Genomic DNA, 17,048 nt, shown 5'->3' on the forward strand with positions numbered 1-17,048 from the left:
AGCATTGTGAATAAATAAAACATTGCATTTGACAAAGTAATTTGAATGTTAAATGGTTAAGGTATATGAAAATGACACTTACCAAAGTCAACTGTTTAGCATCAGCACTGTCTTTAATGAATTTCGGCAACAGAATGCTACTCTCAGAAGCAGCCCTAAATTTGGCACCAGATGGGAAACAAGTTAGTTTGGTGGCAGTGGTGGTGGAGAAAGAAAATTTAAAATTAAATGAAAGAATTTAGTAAATACTAACATCTGCACAGAAACTTGAACAGGTATGTGAGTGAGTGTGTACGTATGAGTACCCAGCTCTAGTAGACAATTTTCCAGCCTTTGAGAAAATGAGAGAGCCTGAGTGCAGGAAATAAACTGGCTAGAAATAATAGCTAAACCATTCAATAATGTAGTCTTTCACAGATATCCATAAAAAGCAGAATGGTCATGGAAGGAATATATTTCCTGAGTCTGCTGACTCAGGACCAGCCTGGGGTTATGTATCAACATGCATTGTCATTCGTACTATTCAAAAGACTTAACAAACAAAAGGTTGATAGTTCACAGACTGAAATATGTACTTTAAAAAGGTGGTGTTCCAGCATGGCTACAGCTCAATGGCTGACTAGCAAAAGAATAAAGCAATATGAAGGACAAGAGAAAGTAGGAACAAAAGCTGTGGTTATTAAAAACTCACTTTAAAGAAGCTTGACGTAGCATGTTCCTTCTGTTGGAAAAGATTGGAAATAGGCGAGGCTTTTCTGCAAAAGAAAAAAAGCATGTTCCTGCATTAATATTATTACAACTATATGCCCTGGAGGTATTTGATCAGAACTTAAGGACAGATGAGAATTAATTCTATAATGCAATCATTCTATTGTTCCAGTCCCAATTTGAATTCCAACTGTTGGTCAATTTTCCCAAAGTTCTTATCTCAACATAAAAATTAATAAAGTTAATGTCCTTTATCTCCCCCTTGATCTCTGATATCATCTGACAAATGCCAACCAAGATGGCATGAATCAGCCAAGCTTTACCTGCTAAAAATAGCAACCCAAATGCTTTTAAATCAGATCTCATTGCTGGATGTTCAAGAACCAAATGAAGAGCAGATTTTCAATCCCGGGATCATGCTAACTCCCAAAAGGTATAATATGTCTATGTAGAGCAAATGTGGACTGAGATACAGGGGCCCCGGACAGACAGAATTTTGCTGGTAAGACAGCTGCAGGAGAAATACCTAGCCAAAGATAAACCTCTGTACCTGGCTTTCGTTGACATGGAGAAAGCCTTTGACAGGGTCCCCTGCTCCCTTATCTGGTGGTCAATGAGGAAACTAGGGATAGATGAGTGGTTAGTGAGAGCTGTGCAAGCCATGTACAGTTTAGAGAGCTCTAACCTCTGCTGGTGACAAAGGGCCTCTCACTCAGAGTAAAAGGCAGACTGTATGACGCATGTGTACGAACAGCCATGCTACATGGCAGTGAAACATGGGCCGTGACTGCTGAGGACATGCATAAGCTTGCAAGAAACAAAGCCAGTATGCTCTGATGGATGTGTAATGTAAGTGTGCATATTCGACAGAGTGTAAGTACCTTGAGAGAAAAGTTAGACCTAAGAATCATCAGTTGTGGTGTGCAAGAGAGACGATTGCGCTGGTATGGACATGTGGCAAGAATAGATGAGGATAGCTGTGTGAAAAGTGCCACAGCCTAGCAGTTGAGGGAACCTGTGGCAGAGGTAGATCCAGGAAGACCTGGGATGAGGTGGTGAAGCACGACCTTCGAACTTTAGGCCTCACCGAGGCAATGACCAGTGACCGGAACCTTTGGAAATATGCAGTAACGAAAAGACCCGGCAAGGCAAGTGAGAACATAATCTGTGATCTCTGCCAGAAGTGTAGCCAGCTCACTAATCCATATCTTTACTTCATTGGACACTAAAAACCCTGCTTGCGAAGACCTGTTGAGACAAGTCAATTTGGAATTTGAAATTTAAAATCTGAAATCAAAATCAAACTAAATTCGACGACTGGCACCCATGCCAACCTCTCCTTCATTGGACACTAAACTCTGCTTGCGAAGACCTGTTGGGGCAAGTGAATCATAATTGAACCACACTCGATGACTGGTCACCGTGCCAGTGGAGCACTAACAGCACTGTCGAGTGTGTTCATTGCCAAAGCAGCTGTCTGGCTTCCGTGCTAGTGGCCTGTAAATAGCACCATTAGAGAGTAATTGTTACTAGCGTTGCCTTCTAGCACTTGTGCTGGTGGCACGTTAGAAAATCATTCGAGCTAGGTCGTTGCCAGTGCCGCTGGACTGGCTCCCGTGCAGGTGGCACGTAAAAAACACCTCTTTGAGTGTGGCCGTTGCCAGTACCGTGTGACTGGCCCTCGTGCCGGTGGCACGTAAAAGCACCCACTACACTCTCGGAGTGGTTGGCGTTAGGAAGGGCATCCAGCTGTAGAAACTCTGAGAGATCAGATTGGAGCATGGTGCAGCCTTCTGGGTTGCCAGTCCTCAGTCAAATCGTCCAACCCATGCTAACATGGAAAGTGGACATTAAACGATGATGATGATGATGAAAAGCTATAATTAAGAATTGAAATATTTGAATGCCTTTCAAAATTTATGGCAACATCTTAATTAATTTAGAAGTAATTATATGATACATTTCTTTGGGGCAAAGATCACATGGAGAATTACCAATATTTTACAATGGTGCATAACTAATAATGGATCACTTTAAATCATGCTTAAAGTTCCTATCTTTTAAATCCCAAATGCATTTACTAAGATACCTAGAATTACATTTTCTTCTATACTTAAATGAATGAGAATGATTATGAAATCTAGATTTCCAAATTGTAGCAGATGAACCAATGTAATAATACTTACGATTCCCTGTTATTTCCTTACATTGATAGACTATATTTTTCCTTAAAAACAGATTTCCTAAATGGCGTACAATTTTGTTTTTACAATTGATTTATTCACTTGAATGTGGTACTCATATTTAAAAGAATTTCTATAAGGTCACTTCAAATTAGGCTTTAAGGTGGGATTATTATTATTATTATTATTATTATTATTATTATTAATACAATTAATATCAAAATAAGGTGATGACCTAACTGCATGATCCAAGTCATAATTACTTCTAGAAGGTTGAATACTTTATACTACTTGTTTTAATCATTAGACTGAAGGTAAACTTCAGGAAGACAAAGGTGACAGTGAGTGGGTTAGAAGAAGTGTTAGTAAGGTTGATCCATGTGGTGTATATGGGAGGAGGATAACGGCAAATGCGGTGTTGTGTACGAGGCACATGTGTTTGAGGGATGTAAAGAGTATGTTCTTTACTTGTTTTAGTCATTAGACTGTGGTCATGCCAGGGCACTGCCTTGATGAATTCTTAGTTGAATGAATTGACTGCAGTACATTTTTTTTTTTTATAAAGGCTGGTACTTATTTATTAATATCTTTTGCCAAACTACTAGGTTACTGGGATGTAAATACACCAACACCAGTTGTCAAGTGGTAGTGGGGGACAAACACACATGCACAAACATAAAAGCCCATCGTATATATATATATATATATATATATATATATATATATATACACATATGACAGGCTTCATGCAGTTTCTGTCTACTAAATCCATTCACAAGGCTTTGGTCAGCCCAGGACTGTAGAAGACATTTGCCCAAAGTGCCATGTAGTGGGAAGCAAGCTTTATACCAAACAACCACGCTTGCGCCTAGTATGACGATTAAATAATTTCCCATTTTTACTTGAAGGTGGAAAATACTGATCTAGTGCAGCAAAGAATTTTCGAGGGATATTGGTAGCTATTGAATGAGAATGGAACATTACACCAAATAATATTTATTGATCTATTTTTTCTATTATCTATATCATCATCTAGTGTTTTAAATCCAGGTTTTGTCCCCATTAACAGAGATGGCCAGATCTACCTCAATGCCATAGCAACCGCCCTCACACCATCTCACCGTTTTGAGCGTCCTCCCTTCTCAAGCCAACCCTCCCAATCTCTATATGTCCCCTCCACGTTTTCCTCAGTCTACCTCATTTTCTCAGTCCATTTATCTCAAACACAAGCACCGTCCTCAGAACATGCTCTTCATCCCTCAAACACATGCGCCTCGTAAATAACACCACATGGATCAACCTTACTCATTAACACTTCTAACCCACTCACCATCACCTTCGTCTTCCCAAAGTTTACCTTCAAATGCTTTCTTCCATTTCCAAAACTACACCCTCAATCCCTCCGTCGTCTCATTCATCAGAACAAGGTAATCTGCATACAGTATCTCCATTATCAATTCCTCTCTTGCACTCTCCATTATTGCAAACAACAACGGTGACAACAAAGATCCCTGATGCACACCAACTTTCACCGCAAACACCTCTGATCCAATTCTAACTCGTCTTTACCCACCTCATATAAACTCATCACTGCCTTCATTATTACCTCTAGTACACCTCTCTTCCTCAATCACCTTCCTTGGAACCCTATCAAATGCCTTCTTCAGACCAACGAAGCACATGTACAACTTCTCCTTATCTCAGTATTCCTCTTGCAATCTCCTTACAATGAACACTGCATCTATTGTCCCCCTACCTGGCATAAAACCAAACTGCATCTCATCCACGTCCACCCACTTCCGAATTCTCTCCAACACCCTTTCCACTATCTTCATTGCATGCTCCAATAGCTTCATTCCTTATACACCCTACAACTCATCGCATTCTCTTCCCCTTGAAGATCGGTACCACCATACTTAGTGCCCAATCATCTGGCATTCCTCTTCCATCCAGCACACCATGGCAGAGCTCCATAATCACAATCCCTATCTCACCACTTGCAGTTATCATTTCCACACTTACTTCTGATGGACCAGCTGCCTTTCCTGTTTTCATTGCCTCCACTACTTCTTCCCAACTAACCCTCTCCACTGGCCCCTTCACCACAACTTCCGCCCCCTGATCCCATTCATTCTCCTCGTTCATAATTCCCTCCATATGCTCCTTTCAAACTCTTACCCTGTCCTTCTCACTAAAATTCAACCTTCCATTGTTCCCTCTCATGCACCTTCCTCCCTCAAAATCCTTTCCATCTTTTTTCATTGATTTAATAAACCTAAACACTATCTGGGCTCTCATCCAGCCTGCTCAACCTCTCTTCAGCTTCCTTCCTGATAGATCTCGCAACCACTCTCTTTGCATGATTCTTCATGTTATTATACCTGGCTTTCATTTGCTCAGTCCCTTTATTACATAAAGCTTTGTGTGCCTCCTTCCTCACTATCACAGACTTAACCTCCTCTTTCCATCACCACGTATCTCCTCAACCACTCCTATCTTTCGTCCTTCCACACACTTCATCACATGCCTTTAGTACCCTTTCTTTAAAAGACTTCCACAAATCCGGTGCATCAATGCTTACCAACTCTCTCTCCTCAAACCCTGCTCTTGTTTCTTCTTCCTTCAGTTTCCAGACCTTTCTCCTCTCAAATGTTCTCTTTCACACATTTTCGTCTTATCCAAGTCAGCAACCACCAACCTGTGCTGCAACTCCCCTGGTATTGTCTTCACATCTCTCAGATATTTTCTGTTTTTCCTGCCAACCAATATAAAATCAATCTATGTCTCATTCCCTCCTGTGCTGAAAGTCACCTTCCTTTTCTGTTTTCCTAAACCACGTGTTTGCCACACACAACCCTTTCTCATCACAAAAAACTCCAACAGCATCCTTCCTTCCACGTTTCTCTCCTCATATCTATTTCCCCTATGCACACCCTCAAAGCTCTGGATCCATTTCCCAACATCTCCATTAAAATCACCCATGCCCAAAACCAATTTATCTACCTTATGTAAGTCCCATTCATTCACCATTTCATCAAAGAACCGCAGCCACAAATCACCCGCTTCCTCAAATGCTAACACTACTGTCACTTTCTCCTGACCTCCACCACCTCACTTTATACACTCTTTTTATTAGTATTAACTTCATTAATATTGGATTTTTTCCCTACCATAATTTTTATTCTTAATTTTATAATAATAATGACTATTCTTATTATTCATACCAACTACATATTCAGTATTTACAGATTCAGACCTATATTTATTAATATGTTCATCTTCAATACTTAAATTTTTGCCTATCACATTTGTATCGTTATTGATCTTTCTTTTATTTAGCTTAATTAAGAAAGATTGCTTAACCTTAATGAACCAATCAAAAACCCCCAAGGAATTGGACCATAAAAATAAATTAATATATTAAGCCTAGGAATATGTTTATCAATAATAAACCTAGAAATCTTACCTATATCTGATTTCAATGGGCAAATCAGCCTTGTGGATGAGTATTAAAATTAGGTTTGTGGTCCTTAAAATTTATTCTAGATGTTTTGAAAGTGTAAAGTTCAGTTCAATCTCTAACTATGTCTTTCACAATTAGGTTAATGTTAAGTAAATTTTCTTTGGAGGTAATTTTATAATCCTTTGTAATTTGTTTTTCAATTAAAGATGAATCTTTTTCATAATCATTTTCATTTATTTAAGTAATAGTCTGCCGAATGTTGACCCAACAGAGGGACCAGCTATCCAAATTGATGATGATGACGATAGAAAAATTAATCTACAAATTTTAGTAAATGCATTTGGGATTTAAAAGATAGGAACATTAAGCATGATTTAAAGTGATCCATTATTAGTTATGCACCATCATACAATATTAGTAATTCTCCATGTGATCTTTGCCCTGAAAAAATGTATTATATAATTACTTCTAAATAAATTTTATTTATTTTTAATAAGAACTTTACAATAAGATGTTGCCATAAATTTCTGAAGCCATTCAAATAGCTTTTCATATTATATAACAAGGTTAATTCTTCTAAAAGGTTTAATACATTTAATAAATAGATAACTAATAGTTGTGACGTAAAATCTGTTTCTAATAATCATAATGTAGAATTCTTGTTTATTTTTGTTTAGTTATCCAATTATGTTCTCAATAGTTGAATACAAAAAATGACTTTTCTTAAATGTTTATTTTTTATCTTTATAATTTTTTCATTATCCACCATTAGTTGAATACAGCAATGTCTTGGATAGAATTGCCTTAAGCATTCTTTTTGTAGGGGTTCATGTACTGTATTCAATATTTCATATGATCAATTCAAATTTCATTAATTTTGAATCGCATTGATAACGGCTTAACAAAAATTTTTGGAAATATTACTTTTAATATTTTTGGAGTGTATGTGTTAATGCAATAGAAACAATTGTCATCTTTATAAGGTGAGATCTATAATAAAGATGTAATTTTCTCTATATGTACTTTTTATTGTCATACACACGCACACACACACACACACTCTCATCATGAAACCAGAGAATATATTCAAGAGAACTCACCTGGGGGGATTGAGCTTTCTGAGCTGTTAGAGTCAGATGAAAAGAGAACCAAGGAAGAACTAGAACCACCGCAAGAATTGGAATAAGTATAATCATCTTCAGCCATAGATAATTGGTCGTCATGTTGTTGTTGAGGATTTATGAGGTGATCACAGGTGTTTGTGGGAAGGGGTGCAACAGTCACAGGAGAAGAAAGAGGCTGAAGATCAAGTTCGGGAAATATATTTGAAAGTGGTGGTAGTGGTTTCTCATCCTTGACACAGCCATTGCTGTTGCTTTTTTTCCGTTGTGGACGACGAAGATTACGTGACTTCCTCTCTTTCCGCCTCCCCCTTTTCTCAAAACTAGCACTGAGTCGACGAGGTACAAAATTCAAGCTGAATCCTCGACAAACAACAGTGGTGCTACCAGCTCCACCAAGTTTTGTCAACATCGGGGACTGAGAAGTGATAACTGAGGACGGACGATTCTTAAAGAACTTGCGCTCACTGCCACAGCCACCACTGTTATCTGCAGTGGTAGGGCTATCTGTGACAATACTCGGAGTGCGTGGCATTACAACACTAATGTTCTCTACTCCTATACTCCTTATGATGTCTTCACTTACAACTTTGGTTGATGACTCTTGTTGTGCTGAATGGATGAATTTTAATCGTTTACTTGGTTCAATGTAATAGCATGGTCGGCGTCGATGTTGAACTCCAGATGCAAGTCTTGAACCTTCGGGATGACAAGAAGTTGATGCAGCAGAAGAATGCGGAGGAGTTACTGTATCAACCTCCCAGTGACCTTCAGGAACTGAATGTAAACCTGTCTCCACATCTGCCAAGTGAGATGTTTCACTGTGATTCCCTAAGTTGCTTTCACCAAGAGAGTAGCGGAGGTAAAATGGTAACTTAACCCTGGGCTTTGGTGTTGTGCAGCTGTTCCCATAGAAAGACTTAGCAGTGAATGATGGTTTATTATTCACTTCATCAATGCTGCTACTTAGCAATGGTTCTTCATTAGTATCAACATTGCTGAAATGAGAAAAATATAAATATAAAATATCACAGACAAAGGCTCTCATTGACTAAATCGACGACAGCATTTACTATCCCACCAAGGTCTTCATTATCATCACACCTGTGTGTATGTTAACATCACTACTTGCATCTACACTAATATAGATGCAGGAATGGCTGAGGTTAACAAGACAGAGTATGGAAGATGACTTTTGTCTAATGTGCCATGCAATAGGATAAAAGTGGGGATAGTGATTTCTTATCTTCAACAGAACCAAAGGGTTATGAATAAAACATGCATGCAACTCAATATTTATTTCATTGAGCCCCAAAGAGACAGAGACCTGCATGCTAATTTCACGAGCAGGCTTTGCATTGGAAAACTCATCATCATAACCGATGGAAAGTCAGTTCATAAAAACAGAGCATTGAAAGTGACCACGCTTACCCATAAATAAAGACGAAACTGAAACAAAGCCAACATTTTATTATATTTTAAAGTAATTTGCAAGTAATGACACTAGTCATGTTACACTCTTAAATAGAAACAAAGTTCAGATCTTGTAAAAAAAAAAAAACTGTGTTGTACTCAATGTAAAAAAAAAATCACTGCTTAACAAAACACACAAGTCATATGGCACACAACAGCTGTACTTGGTGGAATTTTCCTGGCATTTTGTGGAAATTACTATTTGTGATGCACAGAGTCAGCATTCACAAGTCTTTTTTGGAAGAAAGATTTTCAGCTATATTACTAATAATATACCTCAGAAGTAATTGAAAAAAAACAACATACAAACAAATACATAACAACCCTTAGATTTATAAAAAAATATTCATAACATACAAAAAGTAAATCTGCTATGCAGTGCATGGGTACTTTCAAAACAAAAACACCAAAACAAAACACAGCACATACCCAATGAACAGAGTTGTGCCTGGCACTGCAGTGTAAACAATAACAATAAGACAACTAAAAAATATTAATAACTAACAGAGATACCCAGCATTCGACACAATTAAAATGGCATACTTTTTTATTCTTTGAATTGTCTCAGTCATGTGACTGCGGCCACGCTGCAGCACCACCATGTTATGGGGGGGGGGGGGAGACACACACACACACATTATATATAAACAATGGGCTTCCTTCAGTTTCCGCCTACCAAATCTACCCACAAGGCTGTGGTTGGCTCTAGGCTATGGAAGACACTTGTCCAAGGTGTCACACAGTAGGATTGAACCCGGAATTATGTGACTGGTAAGGAAGCTACTTACCACACATATATATAATATATATATATAATACACATATATGTAACATAAAAAACATATCTAACATATCATACATATATAATACATGTATAATAAATTAGACATATATAATATACAATACATATATACATATAATGCATAAATAAAATATAATATATATTTATAATCTATAATATATATAATACATATATAAAATATAATATATAATACACGATATATAGCATATATAATTTACATATACACATATATATAAATAGTATATAATACATGGCAGACTGTATGACGCATGTGTACGAACAGCCATACTACATGGCAGTGAAACATGGGCCGTGACTGCTGAGAACATGCATAAGCTTGCAAGGAATGAAGCTAGTATGCTCCGATGGATGTGCAATGTCAGTGTGCATATTCAACAGAGTGTAAGTACCTTGAGAGAAAAGTTGAACCTAAGAAGCATCACTTATGGTGTGCAAGAGAGATGATTGCGCTGGTATGGACATGTGGCAAGAATGGATGAGGATAGCTGTGTAAAAAAGTGCCACAGCCTAGCGGTTGAGAGTACATGTGGAAGAGGTAGACCCAGGATGAGGTGGTGAAGCACGACCTTCGAACATTAGGCCTCACTGAGGTAATGACTTGTGACCCAGACCCTTGGAAATATGCTGTGCATGAGAAGACCCGGCAAGACAAGTGGGACCAGAAGCCGTACCTTTCCTTCTTTGGACACAAAACCCTGCTTGCTAAGACCTGTTGAGGCAAATGAAATTGAACCAAATTTGATGACCGGCACCCATGCCAACCTTCCTTCATTGGACACTAAACTCAGCTTGCGAAGACCTGTTGGGGCAAGTGAGATCGAAACTGAATCAAATTCAATGACTGGCACCCGTGCCAGTGGAGTGCTAACAGCACCATCCTAGCCGGATCACTGCCAGAGCCGCAGCCTCGCTCCCATGCCGGTGGCACGTAAAAAGCACCATTTGAGCGCGATCATTTCCAGCTTCGCCTTGTGCTGGTGACATGTGAACAAAACATTGGACTGACTCTTGTGTAGATGGCACGTAAAAAACACCATTTGAGCATGGCCGTTGCCAGTACTGCCGGACTGGCCCTCGTGCCAGTGACATGTAAAAAGCACCCACTTCACTCTCGGAATGGTTGGCGTTAGGAAGGGCATCCAGCTGTAGAAACTCTGCCAGATCAGATTGGAGTCTGGTATAGCCATCTGGTTTGCCAGTCCCCAGTCACATTGTCCAACCCATGCTAGCATGGAAAGCGGACGTTAAATGATGATGATATATATATATCTTTTTCTCTTTACTCTTTTACTTGTTTCAGTCATTTGATTGTGGCCATGCTGGCGCACCGCCTTTAGTCGAGCAAATCGGCCCCAGGACTTATTCTATCAGAATCTTTTGCCGAACTGCTAAGTTACGGAGACTTAAACACACCAGCATCGATTGTCAAGTGATGTTGGGGGACAAACACAGACACATAAACATACACACACACATACATATATACAACGGGCTTCTTTCAGTTTCCGTCTACCAAATCCACTCACAAGGCTTTGGTCAGCCCAAGGCTATAGTAGAAGACACTTGCCCAAGGTGCCACGCAGTGGGACTGAACCCGGAACCATGTGGTTGGTAAGCAAGCTATATATATATATATATATATATATATATATATATATATATATATATATAAATATAAATATATATAATAATATGAATACTATATAAATATATGCATATATCCATACATATCTACATCTGTAGGTATGTATGGATATATGAACTTTTTTTGAACAACAAAAAAAAAACAAACAGAGAAACAAGACATGCAATATAAAGAGTGTATCACTTCGTCAGTTGTCCGTGTTTCAAAGGCAAGGACAATATACGACTTCGTTGAAACAGTCCTTCCCACAAAGCAGGATTAAATAAAATTTGGGATTTTTGCGGAGGGTGAAAGTGTTAACAAGAACAGGACAGTGAGAACAAACGGTGAGGGCTGTTGAGCCAAGACGATAGAAAAATTATTATGAATGTTAGGTAGACAAGCCATGAGGAGACAGGAAAAGGCACGTCTTTTCTTTAGCAAGGAGGTAGACAGAAAGAGAGATCCCCCTTTGTTATGTGTCAGCGACGAGAGATCCTTTTCCAAGTAAGTTTTATCTTAATAATTACGATGCGCACTCTTCTACTATCTCTCTCCCTCTCTTGTTCTTCATCCTTTCTGTTTTTCTCTCCCATCCTTTTTCTATTCTCTCCCTTTCACCGTTCCCTCTCTCACTCTTCTTCCTTGACTCTTTCGTCGCTGACACATAACAAAAGGGGATCTCTCTTTCTGTCCACCTCCTTGCTAAGGAAAAGACGTGCCTTTTCTTGTCTCCGCATGGCTCGTCTACCTAGCGTTCATAATAATATTTCTATCATCTTGGCTCAACAGCCCTCACCGTTTGTTTTTACTGTCTTGTTCTTGTTAACACTTTCACCCTCCGCAAAAAATCCCAAATTTTATTTAATTTGCTTCGCAGGAAGGACTGTTTCAATGAAGTCACATATTGTCCTTGCCTTCAAAACGCGGAGTAGATGAAACAGACAACTGACGAAGGGGTACACTCCTTATGTTGCATGTCTCGTTTCTCTGTTGTTCGAAAAACTTTGTTTTCTATGTTTTCGTCTCATTATGTTTAACATTTTTTTGATGTCCTGTACCCATATATGCATGCATGTATACATATAGATGTAGGTATGTACACATATGTATGGATATATGCATATATTTACATATTATTTATATTATATGATCGAATGCCACAAATTCTTTTCCAAGTAAGTTTGATCTTAATATATCATCATCATTGTTTAACGTCCGCTTCCCATGCTAGCATGGGTTGGACGGTTTGACTGAGGATTGGTGAAACCAGATGGCTACACCAGGCTCCAATCTGATTTGGCAGACTTTCTGCAGCTGGATGCCCTTCCTAACACCAACCACTCAGAGAGTGTAGTGGGTGTTTTTATATGCCATCTGCACGAAGGCCAGTCAGGCGGTACTGGCAACGGCCATGCTCAAAATGGTGTATTTTATGTGCCACCCACACAAGAGCCAGTCCAGGGGCACTGGCAACGATCTTGCTCGAAAGTCCTTACACACATCGCGGGCACAAGTGCCAGAAAGGCGACGCTGGGCACAGGTGCCATCACAATTTCGCTTTTGCTTGCCCCAATAAGTCTTCGCAAGCTGAGTTTTGTGTCCAATGAAGGAGACGACGTTGGCATGGGTGCCAGTCTTCGAATTTAACTCGATTTCGATTTCACTTGCCTCAACAGGTCTTCGCAAGTGGAGTTTAGTGTCCAATTTAACTCGATTTCTGTTTCACTTGCCTCAACAGGTCTTCGCAAGTGGAGTTTAGTGTCCAATGAAGGAAGGTACGCATAAGTCGACAGGCTGAGGCCTTAGATTTAGGTCTCACTTGGCTTGCCGGGTCTTCTCACGTACAGCATATTTCCAAATTGGCAGAATTTCTACAGCTGGATGCCCTTCCTAGCACCAACCACTCAGAGAGTGTAGTGGGTGCTTTTACATGCCACCGGCATGAAGGCCAGTCAGGCGGTACTGGCAACGGCCATGCTCAAAATGGTGTATTTTATGTCCCACCCGCACAAGAGCCAGTCCAGGGGCACTGGCAACGATCTTTCTCGAAAGTCCTTACACATGCCGCAGGCACATATATATATATGTGTATAAATAATATAGAATGGGACAAGGACACAAAACATCCAGACAATTAAGTGATATAAGAAAGGGACAAAACATACAGATAGACGATACAAAGGAAACACGGACAGGTCATTCGGAGTTTTCTCTCTTCGGTCGAGATATATATATATATATATATATATATATATATATACATACACATATACACAGGGCACCTATTCACCTTCAATTAACAAAAATTTTAATTTTAAATTTAAAAGTATCGCTCTCTTAGGCTTAAATGAAATAAAAATGCATGAGTAATTCAGAATCACTAGTCGCATTGAACAAAATTTAGTAGAAGAAAAGTTATGAGGTAAAATGTTACGAAATTTCATGTCAGTAAGAGAGTAAGGAAATATCACCTCAACTCTAAGAATAAAATCAATGTTTACTTTCTAATGCGGCGAGCTAGCAGAAACATTAGCACACCAGGTGAAATGCTTAATGGTATTTCGGCTGTCTTTACGTTTTTGAGTTCAAATTTCTCTGAGGTTGACTTTGACGTACAGATTATTTAACTAAACAGTTTCAAACTTCCGATACTGGTAGAATGTGTCACATAGAACAGGGTTTACTCTCAATGTTTTTGACAAAGCTTTGTATTTCGTCAGAAGTTACAGAGTAACAATGGACAAATTCATGTCTGATAAGTGCCAATACATGAAACTCTCAGCTTTTGATTTACTCTCTAACTTCTGCCAATGATATATATATACACATTACATACATGTGTAAAAAGTCTCACCATCCAAGCGAACCAATCTGGTCGCTTGACACGCTAAAAATAGCAGCCAAAGTATCCCTCTACCTAAATCACACGCCCATTGTATGTAATGTCCTAGATTATCCCTAAAAAGACGGTTTGCTGAAGGTTGGAATGCCTTTGATAATACGTTTGCAGTATCAGGGTTGATTTGAGGCTAAATAACATTATGGTCAATTTCTATATTAACACCCACACGATTTTCACTAAGTAAAAAAAGAACAAAAAATGATTTTTTTGACCTCCTAATATGCTGCAAATGCTAAATTTTGGTTCGGAAAAAATTAGCCCCTCACAACCACCAATCCCAGAATCAATGGAAATTTTTTTTTCATTGAATGAATTTCTGTGACCTCCTAATATTGCAAAATTAGGTTACTTAAGGTGAGCCTGGTAACTGATGGGTTTTGGGATTTCATTGTTTGTAACTTTTGGTGAGCCATGGTGCAACCAACATGATAAAAACCCCTGCTATTAATTCAATCACAACATATATTTAAATTAAACACAAAAAAAAAAAATGAAATATTATCATCACTTACATGGAAAACTCGAAATATTACCTTTCAGTATTTTATAAGGAAAAAATCTTAAATTATTGACACATTATTAATTATCTTATAACAGCAATGCCTGGAAAAATGCAAGCATGGAAAGTAATATTCTTAAGATTATAAACCTGGAAAAGTACAGGACAAGCTATAACTTCTAGTAAAGAACAAGAAACTTTTTACTTAAAATATTGCAGCTAAAATTAAAATTTGAATATTAAAAATTATTTTATTCTAGTTTACAAATAACACTATACTTATATAAGTAGAATTTGGCTAATTTACTACCTTAAATACAGAAAAAAGTGACTAATTAGACAAAGCTGAACAGTTTTATACAATAAATTTTAAAGATGAGAACTGTAAAGAGTAATAAATTAGAAGAACTGGTATTCTTTGCTGCAATATTTTAAGTAAAAAGTATCTTATTCTTTACTTTACTAGAAGTAATAGCTTGTCCTATACTTTTTGTAGGTATAATAACCTGTCTTGTACTTTTCCAGGTTTATAATCTTAAGAATGACTTTCATGCTCAAGTTTTTCCATCTAATACACACACACACATATATATATATATATATATATATATATATATATACATACACACATGAATTCATATACATACATATATGCATATATACAGGGGTTGGACAAAATAATAGAAACACCAAGCATCATAATTTTGAAATATCTATAAAACCGTCAAAAGCTTGTTTATTTTTGTTTTTTCATTTATTTATTAGTCCTGCTTAATATGTTTTGCTAAAATTGCTGTTTCTTTTCAGATATCATCAGAAAAAGGTAATTAAAATTCATTTAATGACAGATCTATCGGACTTTCAATGAGGTCAAATTGTTGGTGCTTGTATGGCAGGCACTAGCGTAATGAAAACAGCTGAAATGTTTGGTATATCAAGAAGTACTGTCTCAAAAGTAATGACAGCCTTTGAGAAAGAGGAAAAAACCTCCTTGTCGAAACAAAACTCCGAAAGAAAACCAAAACTTTCAGACAGGGGCCGTCAGACTCTTACATGAATTGTTAGAAAGGATCACAAAAGTACAGCTCCCAAAATCACTTCAGAGCTTAATGACCAGCTCGAGAACCCAGTTTCCACAAAAACTGTTCTCCAGGAGCTGCACAGGAAAACTTTCAAAAACAAATGTTGTGAAGCAATTGGTCCCTAGAACAGTGGAAGAATGTTATTTTCTCGGACGAGTCATCCTTTACATTACCTCCAACCACTGGCCGAGTATATGTGTGGAGACAGCCAAAAGAAGCATTTGACCCAGACTGCCCTCTTCCAACTGTTAAACATGGCAGAGGACCTGTGATGATCTGGGAGGCTATATCTTGGAAATCCACCAGCCCAATGGCTTCCCTTCATGGCAGAATTAATAGACAAGACCATTTAAGCATTTTATCTTATCAAATTCAACGTATGATTGCACAACTGTTTCCGGAGAGAAATGCAATCTTTCAGGATAATGCACCAACTCACATAGCGAAAGTTGTTACTGAATGGTATTAGGAACATTCTAGGGAAGTTGAACATCTTTTCTGGCCACCACAGTCCTCAGATCTCAATATTATTGAACATTTATGGCGCATTTTAGAAAAACAAGTAAGGAGTCGATATCCTCCACCATCACCACTACAAGTACTGGAGACTGTTTTAGCTGAAGAATGGACAAAAATTCCTTTGGAAACAATTGAAACTTTGTATGAGTTCATACCTCATAGAATTCAAGCTGTAATTACTGCCAAAGGCAGTCCTATCCCATATTAAAATAAATTTGTTTGAAATTTTAAGGTGTTTCAATTATTTTGTCCAACCCCTGTATATGTGTGTGTATATATATATATATATATATATATATATACATACATACATATACATAAGGCAAATAAGAAAATGGAGATGATATAAAATCGACAAACATTCCTTTATATGTATTTATTAAATAATAAGCATGTTTTAGTGGTACAAATAAGCGAATGAGATCAGCCAATAAATACGTAAACAGATAGAGATGAATGAATAACAGATGAGTGTACACAAGATGGAATACCATGGATTATAATAACACCCTAAGATGAAGTTCTTACTTTTCCTTACCACGTCTATTACATTACATTATTTTTACCTATTTTACTCTCTTATTTACCCTACTCTATTATTCTAACTGAACTTCCCACATGTTAGTTTCCTAATATTTGTACTCTCTG

At 37.9% G+C, this 17,048-nt stretch overlaps 1 protein-coding gene across 6 annotated transcripts in view; it reads right to left on the reverse strand.

Annotated features, from left to right (window-relative positions):
* Positions 1-17,048, reverse strand: part of LOC106875851 (N-acetyltransferase ESCO1) — a 52,748-nt gene that overhangs the window by 20,298 nt on the left and 15,402 nt on the right. For all 6 annotated transcript variants that reach the window (XM_014924143.3, XM_014924144.3, XM_014924142.3 and 3 more), the window contains 3 exons: positions 7,455-8,473; positions 692-755; positions 83-155 (listed from right to left, as the gene is read on the reverse strand). In XM_014924143.3, coding sequence (XP_014779629.1) covers positions 83-155; positions 692-755; positions 7,455-8,473 — 1,156 coding nt within the window. The remainder of the gene's footprint in view (positions 1-82; positions 156-691; positions 756-7,454; positions 8,474-17,048) is intronic.

This window comes from Octopus bimaculoides, chromosome 23 (genome assembly GCF_046866305.1).
Source record: "Octopus bimaculoides isolate indiv1 chromosome 23, ASM4686630v1, whole genome shotgun sequence".
Taxonomy (NCBI): Eukaryota; Metazoa; Mollusca; class Cephalopoda; order Octopoda; family Octopodidae; genus Octopus; species Octopus bimaculoides.